General features: G+C 34.8%; 1 protein-coding gene across 13 annotated transcripts in view; it reads left to right on the top strand.

Annotated features, from left to right (window-relative positions):
• Positions 1 to 17875, top strand: part of GAS2 (growth arrest specific 2) — a 150657-nt gene that overhangs the window by 67888 nt on the left and 64894 nt on the right. For all 13 annotated transcript variants that reach the window (XM_072793759.1, XM_072793758.1, XM_072793757.1 and 10 more), the window contains 2 exons: positions 3349 to 3490; positions 15312 to 15375. In XM_072793759.1, coding sequence (XP_072649860.1) covers positions 3349 to 3490; positions 15312 to 15375 — 206 coding nt within the window. The remainder of the gene's footprint in view (positions 1 to 3348; positions 3491 to 15311; positions 15376 to 17875) is intronic.

Here is a 17875-nt window from a genome sequence, read left to right as displayed (position 1 = left end):
CCCACTCAGGGATAGAGGTGGTAAATCTTAACATGGCTCTGTATTTTAATCTATTTATGTTCTTTTCTTAGAGATGACCTTGGCTTTAGTCATATCATAAAAAAGCTTTATAGTCATCGTGTAGAGATTTTTGTTTCCAGCAAATCCTCTCTTATGTTTTGTTTGACACAGTTTACCAATTTTAATTATTTAATCTGAAAATACTGATAAGATTTAAAAGTCATTTAAAATCCTCCTACTTATTTTGGAATTATGTAACGAGGTAAATGAAACTATGCATCAATCACCTTCCTCCAAGGTAATTAGTATCAATTTGGTGCATGTCCTTCTTGCAAATTTTCCTGAAACTAATATTATAAAAATGAGTACAATATTCATATTTATAAATATATTTATATGCAACTTAATCTTATATATCACATATATATGTATACACACACACATATATAGTGTGTATATATACACATATTTTTTTATTCAAATAAGTCTCAATTTTAATAAGATCCTCTACATACACATTTGCTACTAAAAATTGAAATAGCACATCAAAAAAATTACAATTCAATTTCTGAAAACCAGAAAAATCTACCTATGCACACCCTCCTCTAATTATACTCTAACTAAACCACCCCAAGTTTTCTGTGTATTCCTTCTGCACAAGTTACTTGGCTTCCAATTTTTTGATGTTAGATTTCATCTTGATGACTTTAGGCTTCTCAAACACCTAGGCAACACTCAAAACTTAGTAGTACTTCCTTAGGTCAAATTGAAAAGTGGACATATAGTGTGTGTGTGTGTGTGTGTGTGTGTGTATGTACACATATACATATGACCACAAAATGAAATTGTGATATACATATCTGTTTGCAAATTTTTTGTTTCTGCCTACAGGTACATGCTGAACATCTATATGATTCAACATATATCCATTTATCTTATTCTTTTTATTTTTTATTTTTTTTAAACAATTTTTATTTTATTTTATTTTTTAAAATTTTTATTTATTTATGATAGTCACAGAGAGAGAGAGAGAGAGGCAGAGACACAGGCTGAGGGAGAAGCAGGCTCCATGCACTGGGAGCCCGACATGGGATTTGATCCCGGGTCTCCAGGATCGCGCCCTGGGCCAAAGGCAGGCGCCAAACCGCTGCGCCACCCAGGGATCCCCTATCTTACTCTTTTTAAAAGATTGCATAGAATTCCATTGTATGTATACTATATATTATTCCATCAGCCCTCTTTTGACATATTCTTATTTCTATATTTTTTGTTCAGTCATTGTTTTAACAAATATATATATGTATAAATATATATATAAAATACATACATATATTTTATTTTAAGCACTAATGCTATGATGTCTTTGGGATATATTCTTAGAAGTGAATTGCTAGATTTAAGGATATATATTTTTTAATTTTAATAAATACTGACTGATGTTTGTGAATATTTTATAACGGAGATCTTATGCTATTTCTGATGATTTTTACAACTTATGTAAAAAATCATTTTGAAAACAATTACTTAACTAAAATGGTTAAGGAGGCATTACTACACAAGTAACCTTATATATGATTTGTAAATCAGTCATGCCTAAAATATATGGCTATACAAATATTTGTGTATTCATGCAAAAATCTTGATTATGTCTCCTCTAAATTAGATTCAGTCCACAAGAAAGAAATAGACCTTTGAGACTGGACAGACACAGACATTAAGTGATATAGTAATTGAATGTTTTAGTTATGTGGCCATAAAATTGTTGGACATGAAGAACTCTAGTAATAGTATGATGTTAGCAGGACTTCACCAATCCTCTAAGGCCACTATCTCATTTTCTATAACCATTCTTGCGAATGAGTTCAACAATCAACAACATTTTGCTTTTGTTTGTTGGTTCTCAGTGAATGGAGGAAACATTTTACGAACTTAAGTCATTAGGTGCTTCTCCCTTTATCTTTCCTCTCTTTGAGGTGAAGCCCTATGTAACCCACATCATCCAAATCTGTTGCTCAGTCTTTCACATCACAGAGAATTGCATTCTGTGCCTTCCTGGAATGCCATGGAAACTGGTTACCGTTCTGTTAAAAAAAAAAGACCATACAACTCTTTATAAAAATTGGTATGGTGCCAGTTGATATTTCTTGGCTAAAATTTGTGACAGACTCTTAATAAAAAAGTCTGTCCAGGTTCACACCCTCCCTTAAGTATTTTCTTTTTTAAAAAATGATTTATTTATTTATTATATATATAGAGAGAGAGCGAGAGCATGTGCAGGAGGAGGAGCAAAGGGAGAAGCAGGCTCCCCACTGAGCAGGAAGCCCAATGCAGGGCTTGATCCCAAGACTCTGGGGTCATGACCTGAGCCGAAGGCAGATGCTTAACCAACTGAACCATCCAGGTTCCCCTTAAGCATTTTCTTATCCCAGGAGAAAAATGATGCAGAATGTCAATATATTTCAAGGTCAGATAGCAGGAATCCAACAGAATTACATTTTATAATGTAAATCATTAATAATATAACATATTGATATGTCTATGTATGTATGCACATAAAAATGCAGGCTTGTGTGTTACATATTGTGTAAATTCATATAGTCGTGCTTCATTCTTCTTTCACAAATGGAAAATACATTTATAAATAATTTTTTAAAAATTATGGTGGAATATTTGGATGAAACGTAAGACCAAAAAACAAAACAAAAATAGAAAAGCGAGAAAAGAGGCAATATGAGCTGGGGAAGGAACTTAACATGTATTTATTACTAGATAGTAAAAAAGGCAAGGATTTGTTTACCTACACAGATCTTTTATAGTTTTTTTTTAAGATTTTATTTATTTATTTGAGAGAGAAAGAGCGAATGAGTAGGGGGTGAGGCAGAGGGAGAAGCAGACTCCCTGTGGAGTAGGGAGCCTGATCTGAGCCAAACGCAGATGCTTAACCAATTGACCAAACCAATCGCCTTCTTTTATAGTTTTTTTTTTTTAAGATTTTATTTATTTATTCATGAGAAACATAGAGAGAGAGAGGCAGAGTCACAGGCAGAGGGAGAAGCAGGCTCCATGCAGGGAGCCTGATGTGGGACTCGATCCCGGGTCTCCAGGATCACACCCTGGGCTGAAGGCGATGCTAAACCGCTGAGCCACCTGGCTGCCCTCTTTTATAGTTTCTTAATGACCAGTAAGTTTCATGTGCATTTCACTTCTTTTTCTATATTTCTCCATTGACCTATTTATTGACATGAGGTCATTCCAAACATTTTGTTGAGAACATAAATGTATATTTAATGTGTCACTGTGATGACTTTGCTAGACATTCCATCAGAGTGAGCTTTCTTTGTTTTTCAGAATCTACCCTTGAAGAAGATTCCATGCAAAGCCACTGCACCCTCAGGCTCCTTTTTTGCCCGAGACAATACAGCAAATTTCTTATCCTGGTGCCGAGATTTAGGGGTAGATGAAACATGTCTATTTGAATCGGAAGGTTTGGGTATGTATTTCCTTCAGAATTTTAGCTGATGAAATTATTATGTATCTTTGTCAGTATAACTATCAAAATTTTTTTGTGTGATGTCATTTCGTAGATTGTTAACTTTGAAAAATTCAGTTTGTTGTAAATTTACGGGTTGGTTGTAAACTTAATCTTTGAAGGTAGAAAAATGCATGCCCTTTTACTATTGGTCACTTTGTGCATGAAAGGGTAGGAATATAAGTAGCACAAGTCTTTCTAAGCTGAAATCAAGTATACACAATGCAAAATTGGGGATATTCAGAAAATGTAGGCTTATATTTTACCATTAGGCTCGAGCTGGACTTGAAGGGGAGCTGTATATGCTCCAGACATAAAGGCACTATTGTCTTACCTCTACAGAAGGATGAAACGCCATTTCCTATAAAGTCTATGTTTGTTGAAATGGAAGTCTACTCATTGATCTATTTTTAGTGAGCTAAAAATCAGGTACGCAAGCAGGAGATTGGGATAATTGAAGATGGTGAAACAAAAGATAGATACCTTAGCATCTAAACCTGCCCAGATAATTGTGGGGTTCTTGTCTTATTTTACCTTATGATTGAATTTTGGCAAAGCCATTTCCAGACCATAAAACAAGCTTTTGTATTTCCTTGGGGGAAAACGTACATTGTTCAACAGTGTTTCGACATTCCTTGTTAGGCTACTGTTAAATGTCCAGCCCTCCTGTATCAGCTCTGACCAGGACGGCTCCCATATGGAGAGTATTGGAATTAAAGTCCCATTCTAATGAAATAGAACTGAGTGGAGAAAGGAGACCTCTGTGGGAAAAGGAGGGGAGCCTGGGTTGTTTTGCCTGAGGCTTTAAAAAATCAGTTCACCAAATCACATCATACCAAATATTAGCGTGGAAGTAAACTGAGGATCCTTCAGAGAGAATGGGTATACAATTTCTGAGAATTCTCTCAACAGAGAAGATGATATGGATTTAGATTAGGAGAACACTTTATACCTGATAGAAAAAATAAACTAGAATAATTGCACAGTAGCCTACTATGTACGCAGTGTGCTCCTGAAATGATTGCTATAGAAAAGGGACTTTGACTGCTCTTACTATTTTCTCACATTAAAATTAACCAAACTTAGTGGAAGATGTGTGTGGAGGGATGTAGCCCTATTTCAATCTGATGGCAATTTTACAAATAAATTTTAACTTTCAGGTTTATAGGAAACTAATGAGTGAAGAATTATAGGGAGGGAGTATGATGGAATTATTTGCAAAAAAAAAAAAACAAAAACAAAAAATAAAAACCTCTGAAAGATCAAATGAATGAGTAATAAATAATTCAGATCTTAGTCACTAGGAGTATACTTTTCTTACGTGGGCAAACAACATCATGATTTAGAATTCTAAAGTGCCCCTGCATTGCTTAAAGAACTGCCAAATGGGAAAACTGCTCTGTTTTTTTTTTTTTTTTTTTTTAAGATTTTATTTATTTATTCATGAGAGACACAGAAGGAGGCAGGCAGAGACACAGGCAGAGGGAGAAGCAGGCTCCATGCAGGGAGCAGAACTCGATCCCAGGACCCCAGATCATGCTCAACCACTGAGCCACCCAGATGCCCCTGGGAAACTGCTCTATTGTTCATGAATGTGTTTATTGAACAGGTTTTCATTTAAGAAGCATCTTTAAGAAACAAAACAGATGAATGTAGGGGAACATGGGGGAAAAAAAGTCATTAGAGACTTCTAACCACAGAGAACAAACTGAGAGTCGCTGGAGGGGAGGTTGGTGGGGAATGGGCAAAGTGGGTGATGGGCATTAAGGGAGGCACTTGTGTTGAGCACTGGAGGTTATAGGTAAGTAATGAATCACTAAATTCTACTCCTGAAGCCGATATTACATTAGGTAGTAACTAACTACAATTTACATAAAATTTTGAAAAAGGCAAAAATACGAAGCACCCACCATAGGCCAAGGTGGGTGACTAGAAGCTGTCAGTGGGAATAGGATCTTATCTCAATTTTCTCACTGCCTCTGAGTTCTTTTGTTAGTTGAACCTATAAAACTTTCAGCTGGAAACCAAGAGGCTTGGATGGATTTTTAAAACCTCCTTCAGATAAGTAATACATTTTATCTTGAAACAATAAAGCCTAAAGCAACTGTATAATAATGGCCCCGGTATATAAATACATACTTTGCGGCATATAAAATTATGTCAGGATGAACTTTGAAATGGCCTAGTTCTTCACTCTGTTTGGAAAAAAAAAAAAAAAAAAACCCTGACTTTATAAAAAGAAAGTCCAAGATAATTTATACATGATAGCTACTGAGTATTTTTTTTTTGCTACTGAGTATTTTGTTTAAACATCTTTCATTTTAATTATCGTCTATATTATAACTTAGCTTATAACTTGCAATTAAGATGTATTTATATATCCAAGAAGGTTTAAGGAGACCAAGTTTTCAAGTAATTTTTAATCCACTCAGCACCAAACTAAAGCAGATAGGCTTTCTGGTTTGCTGCTCAGTGAAAAGACAGATTTGAGATTTCTGCTGCTCAGAGTAGGAGACGAGGTGAGGTGTAATAGGCCCTGTAGAGAGAGAAGAAGGGAGCCAATATTATAGCATTGACTTTAGGATTATTCAGAGAAAGGAAACAGCTGTGCCCATAGATGCTAATGATAATCAAGAGGAAGGACAACGAGAAATTCCATTTCCCCAAGTGGAACCCTTTCTTCTTGGATTTTTCTTATTATTCACTGTAGGTAAGGAAGTGATTGAGTCACTGCTGATGGCCTTGGACTCTGTATTGCAGAATTGACTTTCTTGCAACAATAACACTGTGTACTCTGCTTGATGTCTTTTCACACTTCACTTTTGAAAGGGAATTTAGGACAAGGGTTTTTCTTTTTTCCTACCTCAAGATTTCATTTCAGTAGCACACAAGATGAAGTGCATCCTTTGTGTCCCAGTGTTTTGAACAGCAAATAAAATGAAAAGATGCCCTGATGAAGGGGAAAAATCTGTTTGAGTGAATGATAAAGTAGATCACTGTACCGAGTGTGTATCAAGAGGCTTCTGTCTTTAGCTGTTCAAAGGTCTTTGCCTGCATAAAGCATTCTTATCTTTGTGGCAACTGATATGGTCCCCTCTGTTGCAGTGCTTTTTTGTACAGTTATTTGCAAGGGGATCTTGATTCACAACTCACTCAATCTGTCCTCTCTCCCCAACAGCTAATGACAAGAAATCTCAGTGGTGGGGAAGGTATGCCAGGGATGAACTGGGGAGTATGGATCGCACCCTATTCCATATGCTTCTCTCATGTTTCTTACCTTTTTTGATTCTTGGCAGATAACTTCTGAGGCCACACAATACAGTCTCACACAGAGTATAACCCGTAGTTTATCTTCTATGAAATTCTTGATAATTTTTCCTCTGTGAAATGTCAAGTCTCAGATCGTAAATTCACTATATCCTGAATAGTGTTTCCAAAATGAGTAAATAGAAAAATGCATAAGGGTCATGAACAGCCTTGTCATAGAAGATTTAGAAATAACTAATAAAGATATGAAAATGTTGGACATTTTAGCAGTAAAGTAATGAAAATAAAAGCTATAAAAATTAATGGAGATTAAGAAAATTAAACATTTTTTGTTCAGTACTTAGGAAAATAGGATCTTCTATACATTGCTGAAGAAAACTAGAAATTGGTATGCCTTCCTTAGAGGGCAATTTGACATGTATCAAAGACTCACAAGTGTTTATGTTCTTTTGTCAAACTGGTGTACTTCCAAAAGTTTATTCAAAGGAAATAAGTAGAGGCAGGCACCAGAATGTCCACTGAAATGTTTTTTATAATAGTAAAACAAATGGAAATGAATGGAATCGATGACGTTTAGTGGAATCTTAAACTAGAGTCATCCGTGGATACCAACCAAAAATAATATTCTTTAGACTACTTAAGGATATAGAAAACTAAAAATAAATTAAATAAATAAATAAATAATATAGAAAACTTACATTATACTATGAACATGAGGCCACAAATTTATATCTAGTAAGTAACAGTAAAATATATTCAGAATTTGAAGGAAAGATAAATAGTAATTACTCCATAAATTGTATCATTTTCTTTTTCCATTATTAACAAAATTTGGAGAGCAAAACAGGTGTGGCATGTAATGTGAAGCACGAACAATTAATTTTATTTATACTAAGATATAATTCGAACCAATTTGCATAGAAGATAGTTATTTGTTGACATAAGATTTTACATAGTGAGAGTTATAATGGCTATTTTGCACTACTGAGGTTAAACTGACATTTCCAGTGATTATAGACTTTGATGCCACTGTAAGAACAGATGACATGGCCCTTTGTGTGCTCTGTGGAACATGCTTAACATTTCAGGTCTACACGTCCTGCTCAGCCACAACCCCCACTGTTCAAACCAGGCTGATTATCAGTCAGTGACTAATGGAGATTTTTTTTTCATATTTTGTAATTGGTTTCACTGGATTCCTTAAAAATGTTTAGGATATGCTTTAGGTTAAAGAGATGAACATGAATGTTTCCTTGAATATAATAGTATGTGGTTTATCAGCCTAAAGGCAAAATGCTTCCCCAAAAATTATTGTTAAAGAAGTGAACTTTACTTTTAATGGTGAAGAAAAAAATATTTAGAAGACTCCAGGTGTGAAAGTATTTCTGTTTTCAGTTTGATAGAGGTATAAAAGTTAATAGAATGTATCAATATTCCTCCTGATAGTAAATGTATATTTTTCCAAGGTTAAATGCTTTAATAGCCTATTCTAACACAATGCTGAATATTTTGATTTGGCTCATTTTTTATCATTTAAGACCAAAACTCTATGATTGATTCTCAATCTTAAAAAATTCTGAGTAATGAATCCTAAAGTTGATGCTCTTATATGAATCTTTCTAAGACAATTTAAGTAAGAAACTCTTTCCTTCAATTAGTGATATTCTTTTGTCGCGGATTATTTGTAATTTACGTTAGTGTACTAATTTAGAAATTTGTCAAATATAATTATTTCTCCCCGAGCTTATTTACGTTGCTTATTTTGTATGTGTTGTGGTGAGCTGGGAGATGGGGAAGAAAAAGGGATGGGAGGGAAATACTTTAAAAATGCATAATTTTTATTTGCTCTAATTGTGTCAATATCATGATGTTATTGGATGATTGTAGGATTTGGAAGCCAGTGACTATTCTTCATCTATTTCTCAGAGAAAGAATCTACTCAGCAAGAAAAGGGTTTGCTCTCTGCTGTGCTAGCATGCAAATGTGTGTGATTTGTTCTTTGTTTTTATTTTCTGTGTTCGTGTTTGCTGTGTGGCACTGTCTTCTGTTGATGCATGACTCTGATGAGCAGTTTTTACAAAATCCTCTGTTTTATTGAACATTGATCAAGCACTGATCTAGCTGCAGTATTAGTTTGGTATTGCTGCCGAAACTTAAGGATTATGTGTAGAGTTGTAAGCAGTGTTTTCTATTTTATACTTTAAAGTCACCTGATATATCAGAAAAAAAATCTCTGCCTACCTTCCAGTGTTTGATAAGTCATTTCTTGTTTGTATTGAGGACTCTTAGAGTATTTCTGTGGAAAAAAAGCTATGCTACTTTTATTAGTATGGGACAGCAATTTCAAGATACCCAGTCAGCACTTGGGTTATTCATATTCAGTTTCTTTACCAGGGATAATTTATTTTAGACTTTCGTTTTTTTAACACTTGTTCTTAAAGTTGATTGATTGGCATCTCGATTCACTTTTTTACTTTTGAACTCAGATATTCTTCCCAAATTTAGCCATTTGCCATATGCCAAAGCAAATGTAAGAGAAAACAATATAGAATCTGATTGAGGGCTAAATGTCTCCCTGGAATGATAATCATATCAAGACTCAATGGAGGCAGAGTTGAATGAGGGAAGTGGATGGCTTTCCAGCTTTTCCAGAATCAAATTTTTGCTGCACAATATTCAATAATAGTAGCTATGTGCTCAATAGTGGTTACCAAGTAGCACACACATTATCGTATCTATTCCTCCAACAATCATCATTTCATAAATGAGAATGCTGGAACCCAGAGAATTAAATAACTTTCCCCATGTCCACTTCTCAAGGGCCCAGCTGGAATTTGAATTCTGCTCCTTTTACCTCCAGGGATCATGCCCCTGTGTTATAGGAAGTTATGCTCTGTTTGAACAATTTTAGAAGTTCATATGATTATTTCAAGCAGGAGGAAAAATAAAACATAAATATAAATCAAATTAGAAAAGATTCTTGCCTCTTATTGCTGTTCTGAGTATTTGTGGCTTTATCTATTAATTTAACATAAGATTGGGTCTGGAGAAAGGAAGGGCACTACTTGTTCCAGGACATTTCCCAACTTAGTGGCATAAGCAATTAACTACATTTTATTCTATATATCCTCTATAACTGATGAGAATATAAGCGAATTATTCTTGTTTACCTGAATATATGTCTATTATAGCCTATTCTAAATGTGACTGGTGGTTCTGAGAAATCTGGATACACACACACTCATCATTCATGAGCTGGTGAGCTTCTTTGCCTTTACTTCTCGTTAGCCTCCCCAAGATCAGTTTTAAGGCCCCTAAATTGCCTCTTACCTTGAAACTCAAAAGTTTCTACAGGAGTCTTACCAGGGATGACATGATATAGGGAGCAGTTTGTGACTAGCCCTTCACTTTTTGGGAAGCATCTTTTGTACCTTATTAATCCTAGGCAGGAGCCCATGATACTCATTAAGGCCTAATCCAAAGCATGAATTATTTTCCTTCTGTTCATCATCATCATCACCAACTATTATCTGAAACATTTGCAGAGCACATTTGAATGTTTTTAACAAAGCAGAGGAATCGTAACTGATGTTTATTATAATACGCAGCATCGGTTAGTACAGTGCTTCACCAGCATTGAAGTGCATACTCATCACCTGGAGAGCTTGTTTAAATGGAGATTTCGGATGAATAAGTTTTGGGAGGGAGTCAATAATTTGTATTTTTATTCAGCTCCCCACTGAGGCCAGAGCTGCTGGTCAGTGGACCCTACTTATGTACCAAGGGAGTAACATTTATTGAGTGCTTGTCTTGTGTACCAAGTACTTTTAACCATAAAACCAACTCATAAGGAAGAGTAAGTAGAAGGCAAGATGCCTGTTTGAGAGATGAACAATTATACAGCCTCGACTAGAACCCATCCTTGGACTTCTAGTTTATTGTATTTTCCATCATACCACTCTTTCTGAGTATTTGAACTTGTTCTCAATTCTAGGAAGATAGACAACTATTAATTCATGGTACTTTCATAGTTCAATGATATTCAGCTAAAAATATTTTTTTCAAATTTCCTTCCTAAATACAAATCTAAAAACCCGTTTCCTTCAAAACCAGTGTGAATATTGTAGTCTCTATTGTATAGATATCAAATAGACATTACAGCTTTTCATGCTTTCATTTCTTTGCCCGTGTGTTAAAACTTAATATGTTTAGCTAAATTATACATTTATGGTTGAATGCATTTTATCCTTGCAAAATTGTGACATTGAAATTCTACCCTTTGCTTTAGTGGAAGACCTCATTTTCTATTCCTGGAGCTAGCAGCACTCCATTTGACATTTGATGCCCATGAGATTTTTATAGAATCTAGGTTATACGATTGAGTCTCTTGTCACATATTTTTGAATAGGGATCTGTGTTACTGTCCCCAGAGGTGTTCTGCATTATGCCTCTCTTTGAGATGGCTTTGATTATTTTTAAAAAATCCAATGATAAATCCTTTTGCATAATAACTACCATCAACAGCAGAGCTTTTTATTTGTTTCAAAAAGAATTTTTTAGAGCAAAGAAAGCAAGCAATCCCCTCTTCTAACTCAAAGCAAAAGACCATATGAACGTTTCAGTGATAGAGTGGAAAAAAAAATGTTTTCTACTGTAAACTTCAGTATAAGTAAAAGTTTTCTTGTTTTTTTTATGAAAAGATGAATCATTAAAATGATTTAAGTTGAGTACATTTATGACTCAATTTATGAGTTTATTTATGCTTTAGTTCAAATGCAATAGACTAAAAGTTTTCTTTTTAATCATTCTGACAAAGACAAGCACTCAATTATTTGATCTTCTAAAATATATAGTACATAATCCACCTAAGTAATTTATTAGAGATGGACTCATCTAAATTATTATATTCTCAGAGACAGGAAAATTAATGGTAAAGTGTTTGCCATTTCACAGAATGACACATTTTAATATAATTGTTACCTAAGCCTTATACTTAGCACAAACTTGTGGTAGCTGTAGAATATCTGCTTTATGTTTCTGTATGTGCTGGTTAAATTGGCCTAAACTGGCACTTGATTTAGATTGATTTATAATTAGTGGTCTCCGATATAGTATAAATGATAAAATATGTAATATATACTCATTATAATTGGACTGCTTTAAATTATGCATATTATACAAGCAGTAATTTTTTTTATTCCAGAGTTTTTGTAGTGCTTAGTATAGTGACTGAGACCTAATTGGTCTACACACGGAAAAATGTTTTTAGAAAAAAAAATTAATTATTATAGACTAAGCCGAATGAAGACAATCTTAAGTAATTTATAATAAAAAAAATAAAAAAATAATGAAGTTAACCTTGGGCAAGTCTTTCCTATGTGCCACACACTGTGCTAAGAATAAGAATAAATATTATTCTGTTTGATTATCCTCACCAAAACATTGCAAGGTATACGCTTTTGTCTCTCTTCAGAAAAATTAGATTTTATAGAATAACCTCCCAAGATAATGCAACCAGTAAGCCTTAGAGTTAATACTCACACCCAGATCTTTGTGGTTTGAATCCCATGGCCACTGTACTCTATTAACTTAACTTTAGAACTTGGTTGAGTGCAAAAACCAAACAAAGTCAACTCTTTGGCAAATTTAGATGCTATTTAAAGACTCTTGAATTTTTTGAGATAGCAATAAGGCAAGAGTATTTGTTTTTAAATTAAGTAAACATTGTCATTATTTTTTTAAGACATTAGGTAAGATTTTAGTCTGTATTTAGCTTATTCATTGTCACAACTACCATCATCACCAGATGATTGTCATGCACCTCTACAGATTCAACTCATTCATTGCTCACAGTCATTTTTGTTTTTTTTGTAGCGTTTTCTGGTCATTATGAGCCAGACATAATACACCTGCTATTTAAAAAGCCATTAATATGTGAGACACTAACACTAATTGTTTTTTGAAAAAATTTTTCCTTTATGAAAAATAATATTTCCAAGAAAATTGAGATGTAAAATATTATTATTCTATTAGTCATTCCTAAGAAATAATGCTGAGGAGAGGTTAATTTCTCTTAAATTTTATAAGATATAAAATGAAGAATCATGCAATTACTTTTTAGTTTACCAAAATTGATTTTCTAATGAGTCCATGATAGATTCAACGGTTGAGTTTGGGCATGCCAAAGCCGTTTTAAGTTGATGGCTCAGTTGAGGAAGCAAAGAAGTACGCAGTAGTAATGTGTCTTACATATCACTTTGTCCTTATTATCTGCATTATTGTTTTTCTTCAGGATGAATTTTATTTTCTATAACATGTATCTATTCCAATGCTTATATAGTCCTCAAACTATATGTATAATGAATTGGTTAAGGAATCATTATAGTTAGGTCAGACCCTGCTTTTTATAGTTGGCTGTTGACTGCACATTGACACAATTTGGTCAACTCACTAGTAATTTTTAAAATTTGACACTGTTTCCGTCAAGGAATACATGAGATTGTATTCAGGTCTTGCAGAGCCATAGTCACTTGCTTCACACAGCTTTCGCTGAAGATGAGGGCCTAAACAAATCTTCCTCTCCTCAATTTTTATGTATTTGTTTTTCCACTCAAAATTCCTGCTTATTGTTTTTTTCCATGGATAGGATTTTTTTTAAGGGCAGAATCGGAAAGAATTGATTATCTAGACAGAAAGACTGATTTTCATTTGTTTGCTTCCGTTTTGTGATGTTTGTTATTGTTCTTTTTTTGAAATTGATGCCTATGTGATATTACAGTCCGTAAGTTATATTGCATTGAAGTTGATTTAATGAAGTTGTGAAGTTTTTCTAGCCAACCAGTACTGCACTTGAAATTGGTGTTATTAAATACCCTTATTTTGAGATCCTGTATTTAGAAATAATTTTAGGCTCCTTGATTAGACGAATTCACTAAAGGTCAGCTAAAACTAAATTCTCTATTACCAAGAATTGAAATACTCTGTAACTGAGATTTTCCATAATTCTATTTTAATGAGCATTGCTGCTGGGAATAGAATTTATTTTGTAAGCTTTAAAGGTGACATTTTATAACAAGATAATAAAATTGTGTCCGTTTAAAGCCAATTATATACTTTTATAGTCCAAATAAGTGTACTCTTTTTTTATTCACCATAAACTCCTAACAAATTACATTCTGGTATCAGTGGACCAAATATTGCCACTACCATGATCTGTGGAGTGAAAGAATTAGATATTTAAGTTAAAGGAATAGAATAATGCTGGGAAATGGAATTATTACATGAGTCTATGTTTAACAATTAAAGCAATATTCCTATTTCTCTTAAAATTTATCAATAAGATATCAATAAGCTAGTATTTTCTTTTATCAGGATATTGTCTATGTAAAGACCATTCTCAATGCAATATATTTTTTCAATATCTATTGACTTTATTAGATGTCCTATATAACAATATTTTAAAAATTCTCTAATCTTGGTTAAAAAGAGGGCAATGTAAGCAGGACATACATTTTTGGTAGGCTCAACAAATGCAAGTATGATTTGTCAGCATTATTGAATGTGTCCAGAGCAATTAGTAAAGCAAGGTTTATTTTTTTATTTTTATTTTTATTTGTAAAGATTTTATTTATCCATGAGAGACAGAGAGACAGAGACAGAGAGAGGAAGGCAGAGACACAGGCAGAGGGAGAAGCAGACTCCACAGAGGGAGCCCGATGCAGGACTCCATCCCGGGTCTCCAGGATCACACCCCAGGCTGAAGGTGGCGCTAACCTCTAAGCTACTGGGCTGCCCTAAAGCAAGATTTATTAAGTCATCAGATTATATTAGAATCTGATCAATACAAAGAAGAGTCTTCTAACTTGCTCTTTTTAGGGGCAAAGCTGGCTGATGGTATATATTGATACATATTTACAAATCCATTCAGTTTAAGATATGTCTTTCTAAAGTATCATTTAACCAGATTTGATTAGGAGAGGACATCAAGTTTCAGAGTCTTACTTGATGTCATCTCCCTTGATGTCATTGCTTGGAGGATAACAAAGGGCTGTGGTGTATAATTTTTATCCTTATTCATTGCATTATTTCTGCGCAAATCACTGGTGGAGATAGACTCAGGATTTTGCAAAGTCCAGTCTTGCTCCATAGTCTACTGTGTGCTATGTATCTTAAAACATCAACCATTTATATCATCATGACAGCTACACGTTTTCCAGTATTGACTTAACTAATATTACCTACTAAAAGAAAACATTCTTCAGGATGAGATTTACTCAGGGAGAGATTTCCAGGGACTCGTGACTTTGAGAAGTGAGGTTAGGCAGAGAGTTTTGAAAGTTGCCTCAAGACTTTAGTAGAGCGCAGGGATGGGATGGTTTCTGTGAAGGTGAGAATGAAGACTAGCTCATTCACTGGAAGCATGAGGGATGAGAGGTCATTGGCAAGCCTGTTCACTATTGAGCTGCTTTACAATCCCTTCTATTGTAAAGGTGTCCACCTCTGTCTTGTCTTTCAGTCCTCCACAAGCAACCCAGAGAAGTGTGTCTCTGTTTGCTAGAGCTTGGCCGGATTGCAGCCAGGTAGGTCACACCGCTGCCACTATGTCAAGACGTGGACCATCTCAGCACAGAAGTAACTGAAAAGCTTGCTGGCTTTTCATTGCTAATTTAACCTGCGTATTGAGAAGCTACTTTTTCTAATATAATTGGTACAAACATCTCAAGAGTGGTTGTTCACACTAAAAGCATGCCACCCATATTCTTAGCACCGCGATCTTGTCAAAGCCACGACGTCTAGGGAGCATTTACCAAAAGCCTATCATCTAATCTAATACATTTTCCCTCCAACCTTTTCTTGGGGGTGGGGGTGGGGGTAGGTGTCTTATACACAAAGTTGTGTGTGACAATTACTCTTTCCACTGAAGTCTATTCCCGTTATGCCTCTCTCTTCCAACTCCTTTACCTCTTCTCTCCCTGTTTACTCTTTATAACTTAATTCTTTAAAAAATCCCTAATATCATCTATTAATATTTAATAAATGTATTAAAATTTAATAATTGTAATACTTGTATCCTCTCTTGTTCCTTTTCTCTCATTTTCCCTCATCCAGCATCCCATCTCTCACATCTTTTAGCTTCTACTTCTGGGTAGGGGAGTAGTTTTTAAATTATCCTTCCTATTTTGATTACAGAAAGAAGTAGAATATTATCCTTCATATGTGGAGATATGTTTGAAATCATTTTGTTCTCGGAAAAAAGAAGTAATTGTAAAGGTCATAATCATAGCTAAATAGGCAGAGAAAGGGGCTTTATTACCTCAGCTGACTTGTTTGGGTTTCACGTTTTATATTTTATTATCTGACAAATGACCAAGCAGAACTTCTGACAGCCCTGTGAAGCCCAAAGATTTAGAAATGAGGCTATAAATGGATGAAGAAGTCTTGATTCAAAATAAAAATTAAAAAAAAAACAAAAATTCAGAATTAATTATATGATTTTCATCTAGATCTAGGTATATTTTTAGGATAGAGATCAGATGAGCCAATAAGATAAGTGAGAGCCATCTCTGGGTAGAAAATCAGAGTAAAGAAAATACAAAGTATACACACCAGCAAACTACAGCAATGGGTAGAAAGCTTGCTGCCGGTGAATAGATGTGGGTTTGATTTTTTTGTCGTTGTTTTTGATCCAATGGAAAATCCACCTGCAATCAGAAGTAACTCCAAGTTCTGTAAAACATGATAGCCAACATAGTTTCAACAAATTGTACATCAGGTGTGGATTTTACTTTACCACAATAAGTGGATACAAGGAAGAGTCTTTAAAAAAAATTCAAATTCAAATATGATTGAGGCTTCACTCAGAGTGGAAAAGCCAATTTGAGACATTTGGAGGCTTCCCTGTTCTCTCCCATATTGTTCCCAGATACTGTGGAAGGCCTTGAGGGGGGCTCCCCTCGCCCTCTGTCCACCAGGTCTCTACTGCTGGGGCTTGGTTTGAGCTTGTAGTGTCCAGCTGTTTCAACCCCACTTCCCTACAGTGCTGCCCCCTTCTTGGGTTCTATGAGAGAGCAAGACAAAGGTATCAGTTGCTTCCAGCCCCAGTGTTGGGGCTTCTGAGCTGTAGGGCAGACAACCTGGAGTCCAGAGAATACCAAGGACTCTACAGATATCCCCTAAAAAGGAGAAGGTTAAAAACACAGGGGGAAGGAAACACAACAAAGTGAAATCTCAATAAATGAGTAACTGCCACTGAAATGTTAGAGTGAGAGAAACACGGGTGGTCTAGAGTTCCTATTTAATAGGAAATTGCGCAGAACACTATTTGTTGTCTATTTTAATTATACTGCTAGAATATTCTGACGCACCAAATTCCATTTTGTTGCTTTAATAATCTAAATATACGAGTCAAATCAGCATTGCGATTCTGAAAGTCATTGATAGGTAAGGAGAAGGGGTTGCACCACCTGCAGAGTTAGCTGTGAGACGTCATTATCCTCTTCTTTAGAGTTTTTATATTTTGCCTCTTTTCTGGGTTTATTTTATTTTTTTGTAATTACACTTTTTATTACTGGAACGCGCTGATTAGGAATCCTGCCGACTAGACTTTCTAACTGTGATGGAGTCATCAAAGGAGAAGACATGCTACCCAGTGACAAAATCCCTTTAGAAATCCCCTTTCATGGTGAAGGATCATGTCAACTTTTGTGGAGGTTATTTTTTTTCTCCCAAATATTTTGAAATTGAGATTCTGAGTTGCTCTTTTTCTTTCTTCTTTTTCTTAACCAGTTTGTTGGGTATGATTGACCTACAAAATACTGTACATTTTTAATGTATACAAGTTCATGAGTTTGGAGATAAGTATACAAATGTGAAACCAAACTTCAATCTGTGTCGTGAATCTGTCCGTCACCCCCCAAATTTTCATCCTCTGATGATTATTATTATCACCATCATCATTGTTATTTTATGATAAGAATGGGTTGCTCCATTTCTGAGCACACTTATGACCATGTGAGCTGGCTAAAGCAGTAATTATTCATATTACAAAAATATTATGGGGCACTTGGTGGTCAAGTGGCG

Source organism: Canis lupus, chromosome 23, assembly GCF_048164855.1.
Source record: "Canis lupus baileyi chromosome 23, mCanLup2.hap1, whole genome shotgun sequence".
NCBI classification, from domain to species: domain Eukaryota; kingdom Metazoa; phylum Chordata; class Mammalia; order Carnivora; family Canidae; genus Canis; species Canis lupus.
This window is presented reverse-complemented; position numbering and strand designations above follow the sequence as displayed.